At 37.5% G+C, this 24,077-nt stretch overlaps 2 protein-coding genes across 3 annotated transcripts in view; one reads left to right on the forward strand and one right to left on the reverse strand.

The window, feature by feature from the left end:
* Positions 1–24,077, reverse strand: part of macrod1 (mono-ADP ribosylhydrolase 1) — a 54,228-nt gene that overhangs the window by 21,845 nt on the left and 8,306 nt on the right. The gene's annotated exons all lie outside the window — the stretch shown is intronic.
* Positions 1,875–24,005, forward strand: LOC127971533 (leucine-rich repeat transmembrane protein FLRT1-like). The gene is made up of 3 exons (XM_052574606.1): positions 1,875–2,160; positions 13,924–14,341; positions 19,656–24,005. Exon 3 carries the CDS (start codon positions 19,786–19,788, stop codon positions 21,925–21,927), a length of 2,142 nt encoding a protein of 713 aa, XP_052430566.1. The 5' UTR covers positions 1,875–2,160; positions 13,924–14,341; positions 19,656–19,785; the 3' UTR covers positions 21,928–24,005.

The following is a 24,077-nucleotide window of genomic DNA, read 5'->3' on the forward strand; positions in this document are numbered from 1 at the left end:
CAACATTTGTTTTTTTTATATTAATGGCTTAAAATAAGTGAAAAGAATAAAAAGCATAAGTACTTATGAAAGCTAATATGGCTGTCTGTGATTATAATTTTCTTCTAATTAATGGCATGATATGCCAATTAAATTATTCAAAAATGAATCGCACATCAATTTTTTGCTGTGAAATTACCCCCTAAAAGATCATTTAAAATCATTGTGTTAGTTAAGAAAAGCAGTTAACAAACATTGCAAAAAGAAGGTTTAGAAAGAAATACTTGATTCAAATGTTCCATATAATAAACATGGGTTTTCATTGAGCAAAACAGACAATACTGTGCCTAAAATTAAACACAATATTAACTTCTTGTTTGTACAATATCACTTTTACAATATACATTTGAGAAAACAAAATAAACCACACACTTACTCGTGTGATATTGTGTATCATATGATATAAATATAAGTCAAAAAACCCATCCAGGTGCATTTTTTGGCCCTCACATATTGAATATTATGGGCATTTAACTGCATAGGCTACCTTATGCAGTCAGTCGTTTCATGAATCGTGTTTTTTAAAAACTGTCTCCCATGTACAATAATGACAAACCGGTCTGGCCTGGGGTGGGGTGTCTTCAATGCATTAAATAATTTTAATGCATATTTTTTTCCTAGTTAATCTCACCAAATTAACATGTCAAATCAACAGCCCTATAAAAACTAAGTATTTACAAGGAATAAGTATTTACTGTACCCATTTATTAGTCACACAAATACAACAAGCATGGGTATTCAGAAAAGGTGATGGTCAAGTGTGTGGAACGGAAGTCTGTGTTTCTGAAATAGCCTGCCACCAGGGAGAGGGGGTGAAACCAGTGAGAGAGACATCGTGTGTATTTCTGAACAGATGTCCTTAATGTCTGACACTCCAGAACCCTGCAGACACCTTGGCTTGTGCGAAGCATTGCATTCATAAACACACAAACACACATGTAGCCTACTGTACATTACACAAACATCCTCTCAGAAGGACAGCTTCAGAAACATTTTATTTACTCTATGCAGGGCTACAATTACATGCAAGTCAAAGTCAATCCTACTCACAGTTCAGTGCGCTGATAGCCCAGGACATGCACACTGCCTCACAGTCACATGCAGTCCTAGAGCGAGGCCCTAGCAGCAAACTGCATGCCATGCATTAAAATATAATATGACAAAACCACAAAAAACAACACTGATGATGCTGCACAGAATCACATTATACAAAAGGTGAATCAAAGTCTCAATGAAAAAGTACACATTCCACAAATTATATACATTCACAATACTCTGCAAGCGAAGTGAATAAAATTATTTGAGAAACCAGGCTGGCCATTTTATTTAGAAATACCAGGTTAAATGGTTTATGTATGTGAATGATCAAGCACCAAAACGCCAGCTAAAGAAAATGCTTGGAGTTTAATACCTGGTGAAAATTCATTATCATATCTGTGTCAGATGTGGTGAAAATGAAAGTTTTAACTTTACCCATAAGGTTTTTATTATAAATATTTAATAAAAATGAATGTTCATAGAATATAGTCATATTTTAATTTACATATAGCCTATATAACATGGCTACACACACGTGTGTGTGTATATATATATATATATATATACATACACATACATACGTGTGTGTGTGTGTGTGTGTGTGTGTGTGTGTGTGTGTGTATATATATATATATATATATATATATATATATATATATATATATATATATATATATATACATACACACACACGCGCGCGTATATACTGTTGTATAGCTTTACAGACGCATACAAATAATTACATTTAATGGCTTAACGAAATAAATAAGACTATATCCTACTGAAAGATGGCTTGTTGTTTTGTTAAATGATCTATGTTTAAATCCGTTACTTCGCTGAGGAGATGAAGGGGTGGAGTGGCGCGAAAGAGAGAGAGAGCGCGAGGCGCATCGCTTTGAGTGACAGGAGGACAGAGAGAGAATCTGAGCGCGCGCGACGGTCACAGCGAGCCTGGCTGACTGAAGATTGAGACGGTTAAAAACACCGAGAACGGAACAACGCAAAACCATTTTAAAAAAACAAGGTCTAGACAAGAAGAAAATAAAGATTTCTCAAGGAAAGATGCCGTTTACCCAGACTGAGGTATGTTGCCCTAAACACTTCTTCGTATAAACTACTTGTTACCAACGGTCAGTCTGAGACCGCTGAGGTAACGTTACATTTATTTTCTGTTCTGCTCAACTCTGACTTCAAATGAATTGAGGAAGAATTGTGTTTTTTTATACACGTTATAAGCGCTGTTTAGAGAATACTGGTATATCCTGGTTGGTTTCGTAGCCTGTAATTTGTCTTTCATGTGTTTGCTCTTAAGCGCCCATTTAATCAGTCTTGAGGCAGCAGTCACAGGATTTAAATGCAGGCGCTTTGAACTAAGATCCTGGTTTGGGACTCTCACTCATTTATTTTAATAACCTTATTAAAATTATTAAAACGTGTGCCACTATGTATAGTGCCTAAATGCGCTTGTTTGCTCGTGATGGCCATTTAAATACTGGTAGCTATACAATCTGGTGAAGATTTGCATTTGTTTTCGTAACTTTCAAACCTGGTACAGAGTTTTGCAAAGGAGTTAGTGCATCCGTCTTTGCGCGTGCATTTGTACTGTACTTTCTCTCATTATCGGAATAAAGCCAATGTAATACATGACTTCTTATAATATCATTGGATATTAAAATACATTTTAATACAGACTGAGATCAGGGAAATCAGAACGCATTTTATAGCGATTGTTAATGAGAACATGATGCTATGAATCACCTTTGTGTTTTTCTATGGATATCTCCTGTTGTTCAAATTAATGTTTGCACTAAAGTTCTCCTTTTTACCTCTATCTAGTTTTTCAATTACAGACATCTGTGCAATGAAAGAAATAAATAAATAAATAGGGCATTGCAGTTTTGGGTTGCATCTTATATATGAAAGCCAAAGGCACTCCTCAGTAAATCTTCAGGGAAATCATCTTGATTTCTGAAGGTGCAGTAAGTGCAGAGCGAGGGAGAGCGTGTGTGTGTGTGTGTGTGTGTTAAAATGTTTGCAACACTTCTATATTTTATCATATTTCCTTATTTCTTATATTTTTTTTCCCTGCCCTGTTGGTGACAGCCAGGAAACAGTGGGGGTTTTGTAGAGATGCCAGCATGAGTCCATAGCCATGCCAAAACAGTGGGTCCAGTATGTAACAAACACTCTTTACACTGCATGAGAGAAGTACAGCAGGGCCTGCATCATGCGCACACACACCCCACAGGCCCAGCAACCCCAAAACCTAGCACCACAACTACACTTACACATCTTCTCTTTTAAATAAGCACCTTTGAGGTATGCATTAATATTTTTATTGGACAAAATAAAATATATATAAAAAATAAATAAAAACAACAATAGAAAATCTTGTCAAATTCAAGCAACTCAAATTATCCACCAAAGTCCATCTTGTGGTCACAAAACACCACATAAACTACATCAAGAGTGAGGCATTTGGGATTAGCACAGTACTTCAGACCCAACTCCACTCACATACAGCAGATTATACAGATTTAGAGTACATCAACTTAACATGGCGGTCAAATGCAGATGAGCAATGAAAGAAAGGGGGGCAGAGAGCAACACAGCTCAGTAAGAGAAAATTCACTAGAGATTAAATCTGGTTGTTCTGTTTTTTTTCCCCGCTTTCTGTTGCAACTATCTGAAAATGACCAAAACAAACGTACGAGAAAGTGTGATAATAAAATAATTTACATTTAAGAAACCATACACAAAGCTTAGATATTAACAGATTCTCTATATTTTCACGTATAGTGATTTGTTTTCCTTGCAGATACAGCTTAATAATGTCTGTATAAAGCATTGGCAGATCTCTAGGCAGCAGCTCTAGTTGTTTTATAATTCAGTTGGGCCTATGAGAGTGGCGTGTGTGTCAGTGGGGTCACTCTGCAGTGGGTTGCATGATAAAAACAACACTACAAATTACAATAAGGATAAAGCTGCTTCACAACTGATTACTTTTTTATATATGTTTCCATACATTAAAGAAAAAATAATAGGAGCACAGGTGTACACAGGCGTACATCACTTAGAGTACAGCGGGAGAGAATAGCGGGAGTACAGAGAATAGCGGGAAATGTAAAAACAGACAAATAAACAGACACAAGCTATAAGATTTCTACGGGGTTGTTTTTATTATTATAGCTAACTCACTATAAATGACTGACCATAGACTTTCTAATGAATTGTTTTTCAAAGCCACTAAGGTTTACATTGAAACATTTAATGCACATGCATGGCAGTAGAGAATAGAGGAATAAGTGAGATGCGCCTGTTACTGGTGAGTCTTTTGAGGCTGACCTACAGACTGAGCAATTCATGATTATCTTAACTATCACCAATGTTGCTAGCAACCTATATTCCATCAGATATTGGGTACTAGAAAGGTTTTTTTTGTTGTTGTTGTTGTTTGTAGAACCAAATGGCAAACAACACACACAAATAACACTTAGTCATATTCCTCTCACCCTGGCACTACATTCAGAGCAGGAACAATCATGTAGTCTTTTGGTATGGCATTAGAGTGTCCATTCAAAATGCATGTACTTCTGAAACTGCAATAATACAGTGTTCGCTCATGTTTTCTAGCCTGGCAGCTGTAATAATCTCACACTTGATTTCCCAGTCTCCCTAGCATTAACAAACACTTGTAATCTGGAGCTTTTATTCAGTGCTCTCAACAACAGTTACAAATTGTGCTTTGGAGTGTTTGAAAATTATTGCTGCTTGCAATGCATAAATACATGCATGGTTGTGATTTGACTCGAGTTTAAAGGATCTCTGTACAGTTTTGGTGAGAATGGTTGTTCAATAACCCTGTAACTTACCTGCAATTACGGATGGGTAATATGATAATCATCATGATATATCAATAGGAGTAGTTTTTTACACATTAACAAAACATATGATATAATAGTTTTTTGTTGTTGTTATGCTTTTTGCTGAAAATAATGGTTTTCATCAATATTAACATACAGTACCAGTGTCTTAATTCTCTACACCAATATCTACTAACAGTACATTAACTAATGAAAGTAAAAAAAAAAATTCAAACAATTATTGAAAGCAAGTAAACAGTTAGGGATAAAGTAAAAACAATTACAATCAATATGAAATAAATACAACAGAACAAAATAGAAATGAAATAAACTAGTACATCTGATCAGGGCTCCAGACTAACTTTTTTCACTAGGAGCACAGTGGCCCCCAACTGAAAATTTTAGGGGCACAACCAGAAAATTTAGGGGCGCACACCGTAAATCAACATGCTAACCAAATCTACTAATTTCCACTGTATTACTAATAAATACTTTAATAATAGATGCAGAAATTACAATGTGCTGTTTCAAATTCAGTGTCACATTTTATTCTGCACTTTTGAAGATGCAACAACAAGATAAACTGACAGCACCATCGCTGTCATGACAGTACAAATAGTAAACAAAATTCCATACACTCAGAATAAAAAATGTGCTTAGTAAAAAAGTTTGTGTGCATGCTGTATCGTTGTTGTATGTTTCGTTAAGTTTTAAGCCATTCTTCCTTTGAAGGTCGAGCTGGCTTTTGTATTTGGTGAAAGGTAGTTCTAATGCTTGTAGTACCTCAGCCATCTGAATTCTTACAGCCAGTCTTCTCGAAAATGGTGAGTGTGGACCAGGGCCGGCCCTAACCAATTTGCTGCCCTAGGCAAGATTTTACCTGGCGCCCCATGCATCACAGCCCATTTCACCCTGTCATTGTGTTCATGCTTTAGCATATATATATATATATATATATATATATATATATATATATATATATATATATATACATACATATACATACACACACACACACACACACACACACACATTACAGCAGAACTGTTTCCAACACTCATAATAAATCATCATATTAGAATGATTTCTAAAGGATCATGTGATAGATTGGATGTCACATGTGACACTGAAGAATGGAGTAATGATGCAGAAAATTCAGCTTTGCATCACAGATATAAATTATAATTTAAAGTATAATAAATTGAAAACAAATTATTTTAAATTGTAATAATATATCACAATATTAAATTTTTTCTGCATTTTTGATCAAATAAATGCAGGCTTGATGAGCAGAAGAAACTTCTTTCAAAAACATTAAAAATAGTAATGTTTCCAAACTTTTGGCCTGTACTGTATCCCCCCAAAACTGCACAAATGTAGAGTAAAACATTAATAAAAAAGTGATAATAAAAAATATGTCTTAAAAATGACATGATTGTACAAAATCACAGTCTGGGGACTCAGATCAACTGCTAACATTAAGAATAAGGTAAAAATAACTGCCATGAAATTATAGTATCTTACTCCTATGCAATAAATTGTTCTTTCACTACATCTCTTTACCTCTGTCTTTATCCTCTTCTCTTCTTTTTGGCACTGTATCTATCGCAGACTATGCTCATTTATAATGTGTCATGTAAATTCGGCCTTCCGTCACAATCAGGAAACTTTCACCGTGTCTAGAACTGGCGTGAGCTGCCAGGCCCGTTTCTACGAGCTTTTTGTTAACAAAAGCAGTGCTGTCTACATTGGATGCGGCGTTGGGCATGCTACACAACAAATTACCAACAACTGATTGTGCGCGCGCTCTGTTTCTGATGCACTTCAAGCACTCGATGGGCGGGGGAAGATTGAAGAGCCAGATTTTTTTTTTTTTTTTTTTGCTTTATTTGGAAGTATTTCGAATTAATGTTTTTTAAATAGTAGCCTATTATAAAAAAAAAAATATGTAAATAAAAAAAAATCACTAGTTCACTCATTCTGGCACCCCTATGGATGAGTGGCGCCCTTAGCATTTGCGGGCCGGCCCTGGTGCAGACTTTTTTCGTCACACCAACCTCTGACTCTGAATCATCATCTGACGGTGACACTGTAGACTCTGGCACTGGTACACTAGCCGCAGGTCGGAAGAACGAATCAATAGTTCGCTTGCTCATAGCTCAGACGCACGCACATATCAGGTTGTGAAGATATTTGTCTCTGTTTCCTTCCCACAGATGTCTACGCGCGCTGAATTATCTCTAGGCCCCTCCCCCTCCACACATTTTAGCCACTTACAGTGGCCATTCCCTATTCTTCTCACACGCATTTGCCGCTTCACAGACAGGCATCACTCAATGTGTTCAATGTGCTCGCGTCTCATTAGTATGTGTGCAAGTGTGTGTGTGTGTTTGCGTGCGTGCGTGTGCAAATCTACTGGTCGCACATGTGCAACTGGATGTAAAATTCAGTCGCACACTCTCAAAATTTGGTCGCAAAATGCGACCAATTGGTCGCAGTCTGGAGCCCTGCTGATGATTCATATTTTAAATAATTTCCTTGGGCAACATGAACATAACAAGGCAAACATGTTGAACTACATCAGCGGTTCTCAATTTCAGTCCTCGCACCCCCTGGCTCTGGACATTTAGGACCCTGGACAACAAAACCAGTCGTCGATTTATACATCATCTGAAAGCTGAATAAATAAGATTTTCATTGATCTATGGTTTATCAGGATCTGACAATATTTGGCCTGAAAATCTGGAAGGGTGCCAAAAAAAATCTAAATACTGATAAAATTGCCTTTGAGTTTGTCCAAATAAATTCTTAGCAATGCATATTACTAATCAGAAATTAAGTTTTGATATATTTATGGTAGGAAATTTCATGGAACATGATCTTAATACATACTTAACATACTTAATATCCTAATGATTTTTGGCATAAAAGTAAAATCAATAATTTTGGCCCATACAATGTTTTTTGGCTATTCCTAAAAATATACTCCAGCGACTTAAGACTGGTTGTGTGCACTACACAACCGCTGCACTACATCAAGCATTTAACCCCACCCAATTAAATGCTTTCTTTTCATAATGCCAAAAATTGAATGTTTACACAACATCAACGCTCACAATCAAACCACTTCTGAAAAATCTGAACAAGGTTATGACACCAATACTCTTCTTTTAATCTACTTACTCTAATCTTATAAAAGACTCCAACTGAATCATAATTTGTAAGTTATTGATTCATTATATATTACAGTAAGGAGATTGATGCACAGCTCAAGAGAGCTCTATGCTCTTAGTAATGTCCTTTTTAAGGGCGGAAATGCAGTCAGACTTGTCTTGCTCTCTGGAGAGGGAACAGCACTCACACAACGAGTGTTTTGTCTTATCCTTTGCCAGGCCAGGGTTGTCATAGACACAGGACCTACGTCAGTGTCGTTTATTAATCAATGTGGCCGTTTTGGTCATTGACACAAAGTAATTTTTTATTTTGCCTCAATCAAATGCTCTTCTGTTAGACACAGATCTCTAGATGTGCCTCGGCTGCAGTGAACAAGTCAAGAAAAGACAGCGTTGTCTGAAAGGAAGTATGACAGAGGACATTGTGTCTGGGGCAGGCAGAGTTTATAGGTAAAATGGGTCTCAAAGAGTTGCTTGTATAGCTGTAGAATCAATGGAATGGAGGCGATATGAATTAAGTGAATGTGGCTCTAGATAATTGGACAAGGTCTGAAAAGGGCCCGGAACAGTCTGAATAGATGGATTTTATTATTCCACGCGAAAACCAGCTGCAAGCTCTGAAATAGGCTTTGATAATGCAACTAGTTTTGAAGTGCTGCTAATTTTAGCATATGGCAGGTTAACAGAGTGAGTCCGGACATACAACATCACTTGCGTTATATGTCACAACTGACACAAAGCATGCATATAGACTGTGCTTTGATTGAAAGCACGTCCATTTAAACCCTGCAGCCTTCATTGAAATGACATAGCTTATCAAACACATGCTTGTTAAATCATTACAGCTCATTTATAATTTACATGTAGAGACCCATTCAACCAGAGCTACAACTTTTTATATTTGTGCTCAGTTAATTAAAGTGATACAGTGTGGTGTGGGAAAAGTGCATAAATGCATACATGTTCGCGCACAGCATGGTGCCTTGCAGTTTGGCTCTAAATGAGCAATAAAAAAAAACAAAAAACAAATGCACAGGCCTCCCATAGGAAGCCAAACACTGCTCAGCTTAGTAGAGATCGCTTCTGAACATGGTTCGTTTCACTCTCTGTCTGGTGAGAGGGGTTTTTCAAACATGTGGGCAACTTTGTTCAATGACCTAAATGCATGAATTGTCTTTATATAAAAAGTGCCACTTTTATTCACCACTCAGTGGAGGCTGTTTATTATGACATTTTGCTCTTTCTTGCTATGTGAAATGCTGATAAGAGAAATTTACCCACATTAAGCCAAATTCAGACAAACCTAATTATTTCTCTTCCCGTGTGCATGCTCTGCTTTTGAGTGTTTGTGTTTGATGTTCATAAGCACTGGCTGAGGGACAGCAAGAGGTATGATTGGTTGTTTGTATGTGATTGTGTATGTGTGTGTGTGTGCATTTGAAGACCGATGGAAATAGAGCAGTGAAGTATCCAGCACTTAAATTGTCTGCTTATTTCCAGTGACTGTATTATTTACAAAGAAACTGGGAGCATAAGAAAAGGAGAATAAAAGGGCAAAGGAGAAATAGGACTGACATGGTCATGCAACAGAGGAACGCTATTTGAAAGAGAGAGAAGCTAGTTGAAAAGCATCTGTGTAACTTTACCAGAAAGTGATTTGTGTATGTCAGTGTTCAAGAACAATTCTAATAAAAGCCCATCTTATCCAGCCTGAAGGGTGGATTGTATATAGGCATAAAAATATTGGGATCACAAATGGGAAAGGAGACTGGAAAACAAAATGAATGAATAAATGTAAACAAATGAGAAGACAAGTGAAGAAAGAAAACTGGCTGTAAGTAGTGACAATGACAAATGCATGTCATATATTTACAATATTTATGATATACCCACCTCAAGAAAAGTAAACATTATTTATATGGCAATCTTAGAAATGTGATGGCAATAATAACATTTGCTCTAAAAATTGAAGGAACAATCATAAAGAGGAAAAAAACTGACTAAAAGACTTGTGGAGTAAAATGTGCTTTAGCATTTACCTCTTCATTAGGGACCATGACAGAGATAAAAAAAAAATGTAGTGGTAAAATGTAGAAAGAAGGCCAAAAAAAAAAAAAAAGCATAAATTATTTCAGTAACAAAATACTGCATACAATTTTATATTCAGTGTTTATAAAGCAAAGTCAGCAATCTCAAAAGGAAAAGAGAGAATTTGAACATGAATGTTCTCCCTGGACATGTCTAAATGCATTTAATTTATGAGGTGATCCATAACATCCTATTTTCTGTATTAAGACAACAATGAACAACAAACTTGATACAAGAGCATATTTCTCATCAAGCCAAGGGTCTTAAAATGCTCTGTTAAACTTCAGGGTCAAGAACATTATGTATTGTCCACTCAAATAATTTTTTATGAGATGACTGTTTAGTACACATTTTACAGACAGATGAGATGCGCAGCTAACACTGTCAGAGTTTATATGAGGGGTTGGGGTTCATTCGCATGTTGCAGGTGCAGATGTACAAATCCATCTGCACAACCAACATGCTGTTGTATTTGACTCCATCATTTATGGTTAAGAAAAGGTAAATAAAGCTAATTCATTCATCACTTTCTGTAGGCATTCAAGTCCATTCATGTATCTTCTTTGCACCTTATGAATTACAGTACAGTCATGCTGACAACTTGGCATTGGGCATAAAGAAAAGCAAGGAATATTAACAACAGTGGCGTGTTGCTCAAAACACACCAGCATAAACTGAAATACAAATCAAAGTCAGAATATTTTCAGCAACCAGCTTTAAGTATGCATGGTAAGTCTTGATGATTTTGTGCGGCATATACAGTACATTTAAAGGTTCTGTGTTATTTCAATGCTTTAGGCCTCTCTCTTCGCTCTCTCACCCTGTGCCACTTTAGTGCATCTTTATCACATTCACAAGCCACTGGCTCTGTTCGGTGCACAAACACTGAATATAATAAGGACATAAATCAGTATAGGCATTTATGCATTAATGGTTCACAGATTACAGTAAATGCACTGGTGAACATCCAAGAGGACTGGAGCCAAGAGAGAGAAAGCACACAGTAATAAGAAGGGAAAATGGGAATATATATATAAAAAAAAAAACAAGGTGCGTACCCCTCTCTGCTCATCCACGCATCCCTGTCACACTTAACCCTCATCCCTGCTTCTCCCTCTCTTTGCTCCTGGTTGTTCATACTAAAAGGCTGCAGTGTGTGGGTGTATGTTGAGAGGCTGGTCACATCCCTGCGTCTCCTGCCATTTTCACTCCCGTTGCTGAATTACCCCTGATTACCTTTAGCTAATTATCATCAGATCTTAGAGAGTGAAATACACACATACGCATGCACACACATATTACTATGCAGCGCTGCAGAGCCACTGGCAGTTAAAGATCTGAGACATCACTGGACTGCCAAAAAAAAAAAAAAAAGAGAGAGAACGGTACCTAGGCACCTCATCAAGGTGTTTGTGCTCCACTGTCAAAACATCTCTGTATAGCAATTATATATTTTATCCTTTCTTCACTGAATAGTAGGTAATTACAACAAGTAGACTGTGCAATGAATTAGACTGCTTCCTAAGAAAAGGCTTTGAAGCGTCATTAGCAAAAGACAGATCTGTCGTTTCTTGAATATGACAACTGTAGAATATTCTACGGCACTTATAATTCTAGAAGACGGAGTCCAATTGATGAAACCTTTTTAAAACAGAACTGCGCTGTGGAATATCACTACAACACTATAGCCTGGAGGCCTAGAGCACTAGTTTCACAGGCATGTGCTGATATGGGAACTGAAAAATATCCTGACACACAAGTATGCCCTCTGGCCAATGCTCTGCTATTACGGCGTCTATCTTTGTAGCCCCAATGTAAGTCATATGCACACATACAGTCACACACTGTTCAGTAAAATACCACAATTCCTGAGGGCCCTATACCAATCATGTCATATTAACCAAGTCTACTGTTTTTATGTCCAAGGGACCAGACAGTTACATGAAGCTCTCCAGTTGTTTACATTGTTATCCAGTCCATACAACAGAGTTATTTATCAGTGCTTGTGGTGAATTAATAATGAACTGGATTTGCTGGGAAATAATTATTTCATGATGTACTTGAGTAATATTTTATGACAAAGCTGTGTGAGGAACAAGATAGACCATTAAGATTTTATGCTGCTTCATGATCCTAAGACAAAGCCCAGTGAGCCTGTCTTTGTGTCAGTGCTGTGAATATGTGTTGTTGTGGATACTGGGACTGACAGTCATTTCTGCCACCAAATTTGATTCCAATAGGTTCATCAATCTTCCTTCTTTCCTTTACTCCTCCATCTGCCCCTCTCTCTCTTTTCCATTCTCTCTCCCTCGCTCAGCAAATGAGAAATTGAAAGGCAGAGATGGGTAGGTTACGTGCACAGGATGGTAAAAATGTTTGACATGGGCTCATACACATTTGCATGCACACAAACACACATACACAGACACACTCACCCTCAAACATGCAAGGGCATACAAATAAAAGCGCAGATCTGTCACCAGTCTAATAACTTTAAGAATGGAGGACATCTGTGCCATCAGCAATATTAACAAACCTGGAGCAGTGGAACTGCACCACCCTACTCCAGGTGAACATTATTACTGTCCATTTTCAGCATTTACTCAAGCACGTCTGGGGATGGAGGTCAGTACGAGCATGACAGCAGCACTGATATAACCTCTTATCATCTCTCATCATAATCTCTTCCCTAATGTGACTGCCCCATTATATCGCACGAGAGAGAGAGAGGCAGAGAGAGAAAGGTGAACAGAGAAGGGCAACGGTCTGTGTATTTGTCTGGTTTTACACCCGCTAGGCATTTTAAGGCATCAGCCCTTAGTAGCCGTTATGTTTTTTTTCCCACCATCTAAGAGCATTGATTGGCGAAAATACCCCAATACGTTCATTGATTTTAATTAGCCTTCTTTGTCCTTATTACTCCTCCTCTGCTCAATTCCCTTTACATTAACTAGGTGCCTTGGAAATGCTCCCTTGTCTCACACACGTGGTACTATGAGCCTCTGCTGATCTATCTTCACCTGGCTGCTACATCCACATGGTGCATTAAATTTCTACAATAATGTTTTTAATCACTCCCAATCTATGACTGGACAGTGAAAAAGCAATTAGACTGGGAGCCAGTGGGACCCAGAGGAGACTTTCAACATCACAAACACAAATCAACCACATCAGGACTGGGAATTTAAACCGATTCAGCACACTATGATACGAAGAGAGTTAACAGTTGCTGGTCCAGAGGCTCAGTCCAAGCAGTAGTTCTAGAAAACATAAATTACAAACACTCAAAGTGAAAATCTAAATATATAAAAATACACTATGCCTAATGTTAAGACCTGAAAAACTTAATTGCTATCAGAAATTTGGCAGAAAAAAAATCTTGCTGTGCCTTTACCTAATACAGAAAAGAGCGTCAGAACAGACACCCATCACTACTTGCCATACCTCAGTCTTGTCAAGAATGTGACCCAGTTTGCACAATATTTTTGTGCCTTGATTTTTGCATTCTTGGCCCTTGCTATGGCTTAGAGCAGTCTGTAAAAGAGATTTTCCTCTTAATTCTGCACACTGAACTTGACTTCACCATTTTCAGAGTTGATATTCTTTGAAATACAGTTCTTTTTAGGTCAAGCCAAGTTTAAAGAGAAAATGACACACTGTGAATATAAAAGTCTTCTGTCCTGTCCTGGCACTCTAATTCACTGAAAATGTTTTCTTCACAGGTAACATGGTGCCAAAGATGAGGGGTTACAACATCCCTGTGTTCCCTCAATCCTCATTCAAGAAAACAAAATCAACATGATGTCAACTTTGAAGGGCACACTGCAACCTGAATACACATCATCAGCTCGGATATACTCTTGCTGTACGGAAGTGATGAAAATTTTGATTCTATTGATTGACAGTGGAAAAAACATCCAGGGTTTTTCTGGTTGATATTATCATTATCTCAGTGCCTACAGTTCAAAGGAATCCTACAAATAAAGGGCTGCAATTTCTGGTCACTTAAGTCGAAGGACATAAAGAATCAAGAAGAAAGACCTTGAACCCTTTATCAATTTCCTTCTTGAATAAATAGGACGATTGTCGTGTTTCAAACTCTGCTCAGACCAAAGGACAATGTGGGACACTCGCTAGATGGTAAGAACAGTCGTTTATAATTCTGTAAATAATACAATATAAATACAACATTAAAATGTGTAAAGAGTTGGGTGGCTGAATAAAAAAAATATTGTGCAGCAGGAAAATATCTTTTTATATTGTCAACAGAATTGAAGTAGACACTAAAAAGAAAACAAAGAAATAAAGACTCAAGAGAAGGATCAAAAAAGCAGATTTAGGCAGAATGAAAATGCAGGATTGACAGAAGGATCAGCAGGATATACAAGAAAAGAAAAAAAACTGTACGATTAAAGAAGAGTATAAGAAGAGATTACAAGAGATTACAGACGCACAGTAGGTGGTTTCAGAGATGGCCGGGATGAAAACCTTCTTCAGAGCATAGAAAGATCTGAGTGAAGAATAGAGAAACAGATAAGAGACGCAGAACAGCGAGAAGGTAAAGTTAACCTGCCTACACACAAATGTTCAAACCGTGTAGCAAGTTAGAGATCGAGCTTCTCGCGGTCACTCTGCCATCTAAAGGCATACTTGCAAGTTGTTTTGTGCATCAAGTCCACAGTGCTCTGACAGACCCAAACACATGCAAAATGCTACTATATTTTACTTGCTTTTGTTCTGAAAAAATCTTTTAGCATAAAAGCATGTTTTATTAGCTATTCAACAGACCTTTTTGCTATTTTCATTTCTCTCTGTCCTCAGGCTCCATCCCCCTCTTTGTGAAAATACACTGTCAGGCCTGAGAGACAGCAGATTTTTTTTTCTAAAAACACCCAAATGTATACACACTGGGAGAGCTATTAAATGTGACATTTAAATTGCTTCCATTTGCATGCAACACACCTCATTTAAAAAGAAACAGACTTAAAAAGGAGAGAGTCAAAGTGACAACAATGATATCTGATTTTTTTTAAAAGTAGTATTTTTGCTAATCGTTTCCTTAGAATGTTATAAATGTGGTCTATAGTAAAAGCAAACAATATGAAGAAAGTGTTTCCAATAAAATGGAATAATTTCCAATATGAAGAAAGTGTTTCCAATAAAATGGAATAATTTCCAATATGAAGAAAGTGTTTCCAATAAAATGGAATAATTTCCAAGAAAAGCAAGCTTTTCACTTTCTAATTTCCTCACCATTTCTCCATCTCTAAACCCCAACGATAAATTTTGCATGGGTGCTACCACTGTTTAAGGGTTTGTTTTGCATGTAGTTGCTGCCTAAGGTAACAACATTTGTAACCAAGAAGCAGCCAACCAACTCCCATCTGGCCTGGCCTGCAACACAAACAACCTCCAATCCCATAGGATGGCAGGCAGCAAAAAGAATGAGGCCCCAGCAGAGAGTGATGTACACCAACGCTTTACACATGAATACTCACAAAAACAAGTACGTTTTGGATAAGTCTCACAGGAGTATGCTAATGTCTCAAAATTGTGTACATATGTACATTTTAATTAAAAAATATATATATATATATATATATTTTCCATTACAAAAAGAAAATTTACAACAAGCTGGAAATTATATAACCATAATGTAATGCCATGATTTAAACTTTTTTCTTCAATGAAGGGCATACAATGCAAAACATTACTGATTGTATGGCAGTTTTATTACAGTGTTAAACAATGCTTTTAATGTTGCTTCCAGGACTAATCACGTTTCTGCATTTTCAATAAAATAATATAAATATTAGATATTTTAGACAGTTTAGCCAGTGGAGACAGTCCCCCCACCCCCCAACCCAAATATTGAATATAGCCTTTACTTTTTTTTAGCTGTCTCAGTATGTTGTGATTGGTAAAGTGTTTAGACGGTGTTTCAGTATTGACCTGCCCCTTGCCAAAGCAGCAAGTTCTGTCTGCTCTGGTATGGTTAAGGATGTCGTTAATATTGCCATATCAATTTGAGCTGGATTCAGACCCAGAGAATACTGAACAAGAGGATCACACTGAACCTTTGGATGCATGTATATTGCAAGACATATTAGAGTTGGTAACATTATTATTGTTTTTTTGGGGGGGGGGCTAAATCACATTTTAAATAGAATGTCAACAACTGCTTAAAAATAACTGCATTTACTATGTCAGATAAGAGCAATGGTAATATGTATTATGTTTATTGTTCTTTAATTCTAACATTTTAACATGAATTGCAGTGAAACTGTTATACATTAGGGGTGTAGGGAAATATAGACACACGTATCGCATCGCAATATTTTGTTTGGCGATACTGTATCGATTCTCAAAACATAATATAAATATATATTTTTTTTAAATCATACAAGATTCATGGCAGTTGTTTTGTTTTGAGTTTATTTCCCGGCCGCTAGATGGCAGTCTTCATCTCTGAACAAATCATGAGTGACAGGAAATACTAGTATTAGAGCACACCACTAATGTTAGCATTAATGTAGTTTGCTGCTAGTAATGGAGGGTGAAAGAATTGTCCCAGTTCATGTGTGCCGTCATTTGGGCTTTTGTGGTAACGTCAACTGCGCGACTGTGGCGATATGACGCTGCCTCGGTTCCACTGCTTGCTGTGACACGTGTGAAGAGGCTGCGCAGGGCACATTCATAGGCGAGAGGGACGCCCCGCAGATGCTGCTTTCTTTTATTTGGGGGGTGTTTTGTGCAGTTGGGGTGGTGCTCGCATCGCGTTCAGCGATTCCTCGCGGAACATAAATACAAACTGGAAAACCTGTGAAATCCAAGTGGAAAGGTTCAACGTTTGTATTTATTTTATTGTATAACAATTGTTTTGTTTTCGTTAAGAATCCTGTTATCATTTTATTTTTCATTGATATTAAGCAGATGTAATTGTTTTGTTCAGATCAAAATGTTATGACATTGTCACAATTATAAACTTAAACTGTGAACCTTTAAGCAGGGTCCAAAAATACATATGGTCTTTTTATCAAAAACATTTTATACGTATTATACATTTAACTAAAGGATCCTGCAAGCACTTTAATTTATCCCCCTTTACTCAAACTGCACAAAAAGTGGTTCTATACATGGACTGTATAGACAGCTTTCCTTATAATATATACTATTCCTAAAATAAGAAATATCCCAATATATCGCCTTGTTTACAGTATCGCAATATATCGTACTGAAACCCCTGTATCGTGATATGTATCGTATCGCCAGATTTTTGACAAAACACAGTAGACAAGCTGTGCAAATCCACGTTCATTATCACCATTGATTTGCGCAGCTTGTCAGTTAACAACGGCTCTGTATAGTAACAGCTGCACTATGAGAAATCACATTCCTGATGGAATTTACCGCTGATTAGAGAACCAGCTTTACTGAGAAGATGCGCATTATTTGTTGGACGATATTTATTGTGCACCCCTAATACACAGCCCTATTATACAGTTGAATTTATACCATAGTCCAGTGTTTCCCACTTGTGGTGGCATATATATGCACGTTCATTCTCTGAAAGCAGGTGATGCTGTTGGAGTGGTACAGATCGAAGTTTCCCTGATACACAAAGCAGCACTCCACTCATAAACGCTGCTTAATCAGACATTACTTGAAAGATGAAATTGACACCCAAAATTTTCCGAAGACAGTCGGTTTCCTTCAGAAATACAGTGACATGAAAATACTCACACCTGGTTTTGTTTTTGCTCATGTTTATTCAACAAAGTCAAAGACTTTTGAAAAAACTATTTGTGGCAGTCAGTCTTAATATTGTGGCGAGCGCCACAAATAAATCAATGTATGGGAAATACTGTAGTCTCATAATTTAAGTGTAAATTCTGCAGATTACATCGTTGACCAGTATTGTACTTCCAGCAATTTCTAAAAATATTTTCATAATTGTAACATGCATATTATTCAGGTGAATGTGTAATAACTTGCGAAAACTTGACACTACAGCAGAACTTCTTCGTTGTCGTCTTGTCTGATGCACTTAGCCAAGCGTTCTAACCACAAACTCACCCCTCCCCACCCCCCAAACACTTGAATTTACATAGCCAGGATATTTGTTTTCAATTATATTCTAATGGGCCTCTTTGTGATATCACAGGACCCCTGGAAAACAGTACTGTAGTCCAAACGAGACATTTGTAGCAGCTCTTGAAAAAAGATTTTTTTAAACGAAATATCTCCCTTCAGAGTGGACTTTGAGAGTTGTAACTTTGTAGATCTTTTTTGTGTCCAAACATACACACTACACACTGACAAAAATTTTAAAAAAGTGAAAAAGCATAATAGGACCCTTGGATTTTTGAAAATTACCTTTCATGCAGTGTGTAACATAGCTCTAAGTGAATGAAAACATCCTGCAAGTTTTAAATCAGAAAGTGCACCGTGTATAAAGTTATTGTTTCTATAAAAAAGGCTTGTCTCTGAATCATTAAAACGAGTCATTTTTATGTCATGTTGATGTCAACATGAAATATTAGCATATTGCCTGCCCACTTGATGGTATTTTCACTTTGGTCTGAAAAAAAGACCATCAAATCACAAATATTCCTTACCTTCTTTCATCTATTTATCATTGAAAAAAGTCACAGACAAGGCTTACATAGAATACATACACAGGAAATTCACAATCCCCGGCCATCAAGTCAATGACTGGTTAAACACAGAGTGAAATCTCTGTTGGGTATTCCATGTAGTCTCTCTGAATAATTCATGCTATTTTGAAAACAATAACAACGAAGAAACAGCATCCATTATGCATGTCAATTTGTTGTAAACGTCTGTGGTTTTCATCTAAATCTCAATTGCAAATCAGACCGAAAACGAGAACTCTATCTGACCCTTCCGTGAACTTTCAAAAACTTGAGCTAAAATTAAACTAGCGATTTATTCAAACAGAGTTCCCTGCTACATTTGAATTGTAATATGACTTAAGGTCAATCCAGGAATAAACCTGTAATTGTTTTTCAGCAACTCAAATGTCAATCACAGTTTTATATAAGTTCAGAACGACCACCTCACACCTACAATTTTCAGTGTATAATATAGCAATATATGTAATCGTTCATTCAACTCTTTCCACACTATTCATTTACATAGCTCAACCGCAATCCATTTGCTGTTCTCTTTCAGTCCTTTTTTTATTTTAATGTTATGTCTAATGCTCCCTATCTGTCAGTTTCTCTGTTAAGGTTATCTAGAAAGCGGTTCAGCTTGGCTGATTTTCTCTGCTCTTTCCTACTAACCTCTTACCACCTTGCAATGTTCTTCAAATTTAAGCAGATGTCAGAAAGCATACTAAATAAAAGATAAATGGATTTATAATTGCACTGAACTCTACACTAAATGTAACCTCTGTATTTTGAAAAAATATTTTCTATATTTCCCACAGGGCTTGTGATTGGAAGTAAAGAAGGGCAAGAAAGAACTGCGTTTTCCCAACTACACTGACCAAGAATATTGACTTAAGACATTGGGTTAAATTACCTCTACTGAGAGAGTGGGGTACATTGCCTGGAATTATGGCCACAGAGAGCCTAGTTGAACTCCGCGATTGGTTGTTTCTACTTCTTCTATGCCTGACATTATTGGTTGAAGTCCTAGAGTTCGCAACAGCTGCTGCAGCAGAGGCAGCTCTCGGAGAGGCAGAGCTTCAGGGAGACGTGCCATGCCCCTCAGCTTGCAGGTGCGATGATGGCTTCATTTACTGCAATGACCGTGGATTGAGTATCATCCCACCATTACCATTAACGGCAGCTGTGCTCTATCTGCAAAACAACCGCATAGACAATGCTGGGCTACCAACATCTTTAGAGCGACGACTGACTGTGCGAGTAGTTTACCTTTATGATAATGAACTTGACGATTTTCCAACACATCTGCCTCCGTCCCTAAGAGAACTTCACCTACAAGACAACAATATACGAACTTTACCCCGTTCTGCTCTAGCACGGCTCCCCCTACTGGAGAAGCTTCACATGGATGACAATTCCGTTTCAACCGTAAGTATAGAAGACAAAGCATTCGCCAACAATCCGAGGCTGCGTCTTCTTTTCTTGTCACGCAACCACCTCTCTAGTATACCATCAGGACTGCCTGCATCACTTGAGGAACTCCGCCTAGACGACAATCGGATTTCAACTATTCCAACACATGCATTTCGAGGTCTCTCCTCTCTAAGACGTCTCTTCCTTGATGGGAATCTGCTGGCAAATCAGCGTATCGCAGATGATACATTCTCACGGCTGTCTAATCTCACAGAGCTCTCTCTGGTTCGGAACTCACTCCAGGCACCACCATTAAACCTTCCAAGTATGCATCTACTTCGCCTTTATCTACAGGACAATGCCATAGCCCACATACCACGAGGCTCCCTGGATGGAATGCGAAGGTTACAGAAACTGGATCTATCAGGTAACAACTTGACGACTCTCCCAAAAGGTTTATTTAAGGACCTGGACAGCCTTTCACAATTACTTGTCCGAGGAAATCCTTGGTACTGTGGCTGTAACCTCCGCTGGCTTCATGACTGGTTGCATGAGCGAGGTTCATCAGTGACTGTAAGAGGTTTAACTTGCCATGGACCAGAGAGACTAAGAGGAATGGCACTAAGAGATCTTACAAGTCAGTTGGAAGATTGTGAGGTCAGCGTAGATTCTGCAGGAGGAATGGTTGGAAACGATGGAGTAAAGAAGGAGAAAAGTTATTTTCCAACACAAGCACCAGCTACAACAACCCCTCCACTTCCACAGGGTTCTCTCTTTACCCTCAGATCCAGACGACCAGGCCATAAGTATTCAGATATTAGCCAGGACAGTCTTGGAGGTGGAAGTGGGGTTACAGGTAAATCATTACTAATCAGTGTAAAACCTCTCACACCAGAGACAGTTCACATTACCTGGCAGGCTTCACAGCCAGTCCCCTCCTTCAGACTTTCCTGGTTGCGACTAGGCAACAGTGCTGCAATGGGGTCAATCACAGAAACACTTGTGCCAGGGGATCGCCGTGAGTATTTACTTACGCAACTACAGCCCCAGTCAAGTTACATCATCTGCTTGGTGCCTCTCTCTGGAAACGATGGCAAAAGAACCTCTTTTACAGCAAGTGGGGGTTTAAACATTAACACAAACTCAGAGCATGAGCACCCTGCTTGTGCCAAAACAGAGACGGATCCCCTCGAGCAGCCTATTTCAGACCAGGACAGTGATCGAGAAACTGACCAACTGTCAGCCCTACCACTTGCTGGAATTATTGGAGGTGCAACAGCATTGGTGTCTTTGTTCTTAATTTTTGGCATCTTCTGCTGGTACGGACACCGTGCGGGGTACCTTGCACCAGGTGACCAATCTATATATGGTAGAGATGTTGTTGGCTCACGAGGTGCCAGCAAACACTACGATGACTATGTTGAGTCTGGAACCATAAAAGACACGTCCATCTTAGAAATCAGAGCTCATGGCTTTCAAATGACACCAATGTCTGCCCAACAGCCTTTGCAGCCCAAGGCAAAAGTTGAGGATATGACATACATTCATACTATCTTTCCCTCCAATAATGCAACTCTATATAGGAGCACCCTGAACCACACAGGAAATCCAGGCTATGGAACAAATCGAGGGTACAGAGAAGGGGGAATACCAGACATAGATTACTCATACACGTGATAGTCTTTTTTATAACCCCCATCATATTCTGTTCCTGTTATCAGGTAAAGCAGTTGGGTAAGGGTTCTTTTGCCTAGGTTCTAAAAGTAGGGGTGTGCCGATTCTAAAGGGACCATTTTCCCCTCATCTATTATACACAAAATCTTATTACTGGATAGAAGATTTCAAGTAGATTTCTTAAATCAAAATATTTATGCTTAAAGTAGTATAGTTTTCTCACTTTTGGAGCATTGGTGTAACATGAAGATGTTTTAAACCAAAATCATGATTCCGAAAATTTAACTGAGTAATTTAGTAATTTATGTTACAAGAATGAATATGACTTACTGTTCAAAACCAGGTGTTAAAAATACTATATGGACTGTACATCAGACACTCTACAATAACAATAACATGGTTACGAAAAAATGTTCAGAAAGAACACCTCTTGATAATGTGGATAAAGCAGGATTTAATTCGGCACACCCCTATTCCAAAGTACCCTTTGTGCCTCCTTTAGTCTGTTTTCAAAACATTGTTCTTTATGGGCAAAAAAAACCCTCTGGAACATTTTCAAAATACCTATAATAGTCAGAAAGTGCCAGGGATAGCACTCTTGGTGTTGATGTTATCCAATGTTCAGATGATAATTGAAGTTTTTTTTGCATCTTAGTACCAATGATTTTCAGTGTCTGATATATAAAACTAGTTCATTTTAGGGGTTAGCATGATGATGATGATGATGATGATGATGATGATGATGAGATCTGGGATCAGGTTCATATAGATATCATTTTACCACCTGGACTTTACTGTGTATATGTGCACTGGGGAAAACTGATGGGCATACTGACGACAACAACAAAAAATAAACCTTTTTTTTGGTGGGGGGGTGCTGTTTTTCAAATTCTAATTTTCAGTTCTCTCTCCCTCCTTTTTATGGGCTTTTCCTTTATTCTCTCTATTTCTTTTGCACGCAGCACGATGACTTTGTTCCCAACCCAGAGAGCTGACAGTGGTGATAATGGTTTTGACAATGAAAGACCTCAAATTGCTACTGGGTTTCTTTTCTTTTAATGAGAGTGAGAAAAGTGGGGTAGAAGGAGACAAACGGAAAGAAGGAAAGAGATGAAGGCACAGTAAAAGGTTTCATGTTCACAAAGAACATTTGTAAAAAAAAAAAAATAAATAAATAAATAATATATATATATATATATATAAATATATATATATATAAATAATAATAATAATAAGGCACTCAAAAAGTGGAACCAAAAAAATGGAAACAAAAAATGGAGGTTTCAAGAACAATCAAACAAAATATATGAAGCTTAGTAGTTTTCCCTTCTAGAAAACAAAATGCAATCAATCAATTACCGTATGACTAAATGAATTACTTTACGAAATCTAAGCTCACTTAAACTAAACGGAAAGAAGCATTTAAAGACAATCATGGAAGGGAGGCAATCCTAATTGATGAATGAACCCAAACTGACAGGCTTGACATAGATAATGCAGTCAATTTAGCATGTAAAAAGTTAACTGAAAGGCAGTGCTTGTTGATAAAGAACATACCAGAAAATATCATGGACATGAAATCTAGTAGATGACTAGAAAAAATGAAAAATCAGACAACTTTAACATGTCTTTGTATGTGAAACGGTCTGTATCTATACTCTACCCCTGAGGTGCAGGAAAAACAGAAATCAGGGATTAATACAATATGTAACACTGTGAACCTCTGCATCTTGTAAGTGGGCTAAGAAGGAAGAGAGAGAACAAAGGTCTTTATAATCGATTAAAGACAATCCACTTTTTTTCCACAGTCTGACTTTGTGTGACTTAAATGCAGCATTAGCTGGGATAGTAGAAAGGTAGAAACACTAAAAGGATATCTGTACCGGATCTGCAATTTTCCAGCCTTTTTCTGATGCATTTTAAAAGTGAACTATTCAAAGGGTCCATGTAAATCACTTCTCTCTCTCATTATAGATATGGATATACATCATGACAAATAGTAAATAAAGCTTGTTATCTTTTTCATTGATATATGTATCATTAAAAGTTGTGATGAAACGCATTGTTGATGTGTACGTGTGTGTGTGTGTGTGTGTGTGTGTGTGTGTGTGTATATATACAAAAAAAGTTTCCTTGGATATATATATTTTATG

This window comes from Carassius gibelio, chromosome B14 (assembly GCF_023724105.1).
Source record: "Carassius gibelio isolate Cgi1373 ecotype wild population from Czech Republic chromosome B14, carGib1.2-hapl.c, whole genome shotgun sequence".
Classification (NCBI taxonomy): Eukaryota; Metazoa; Chordata; class Actinopteri; order Cypriniformes; family Cyprinidae; genus Carassius; species Carassius gibelio.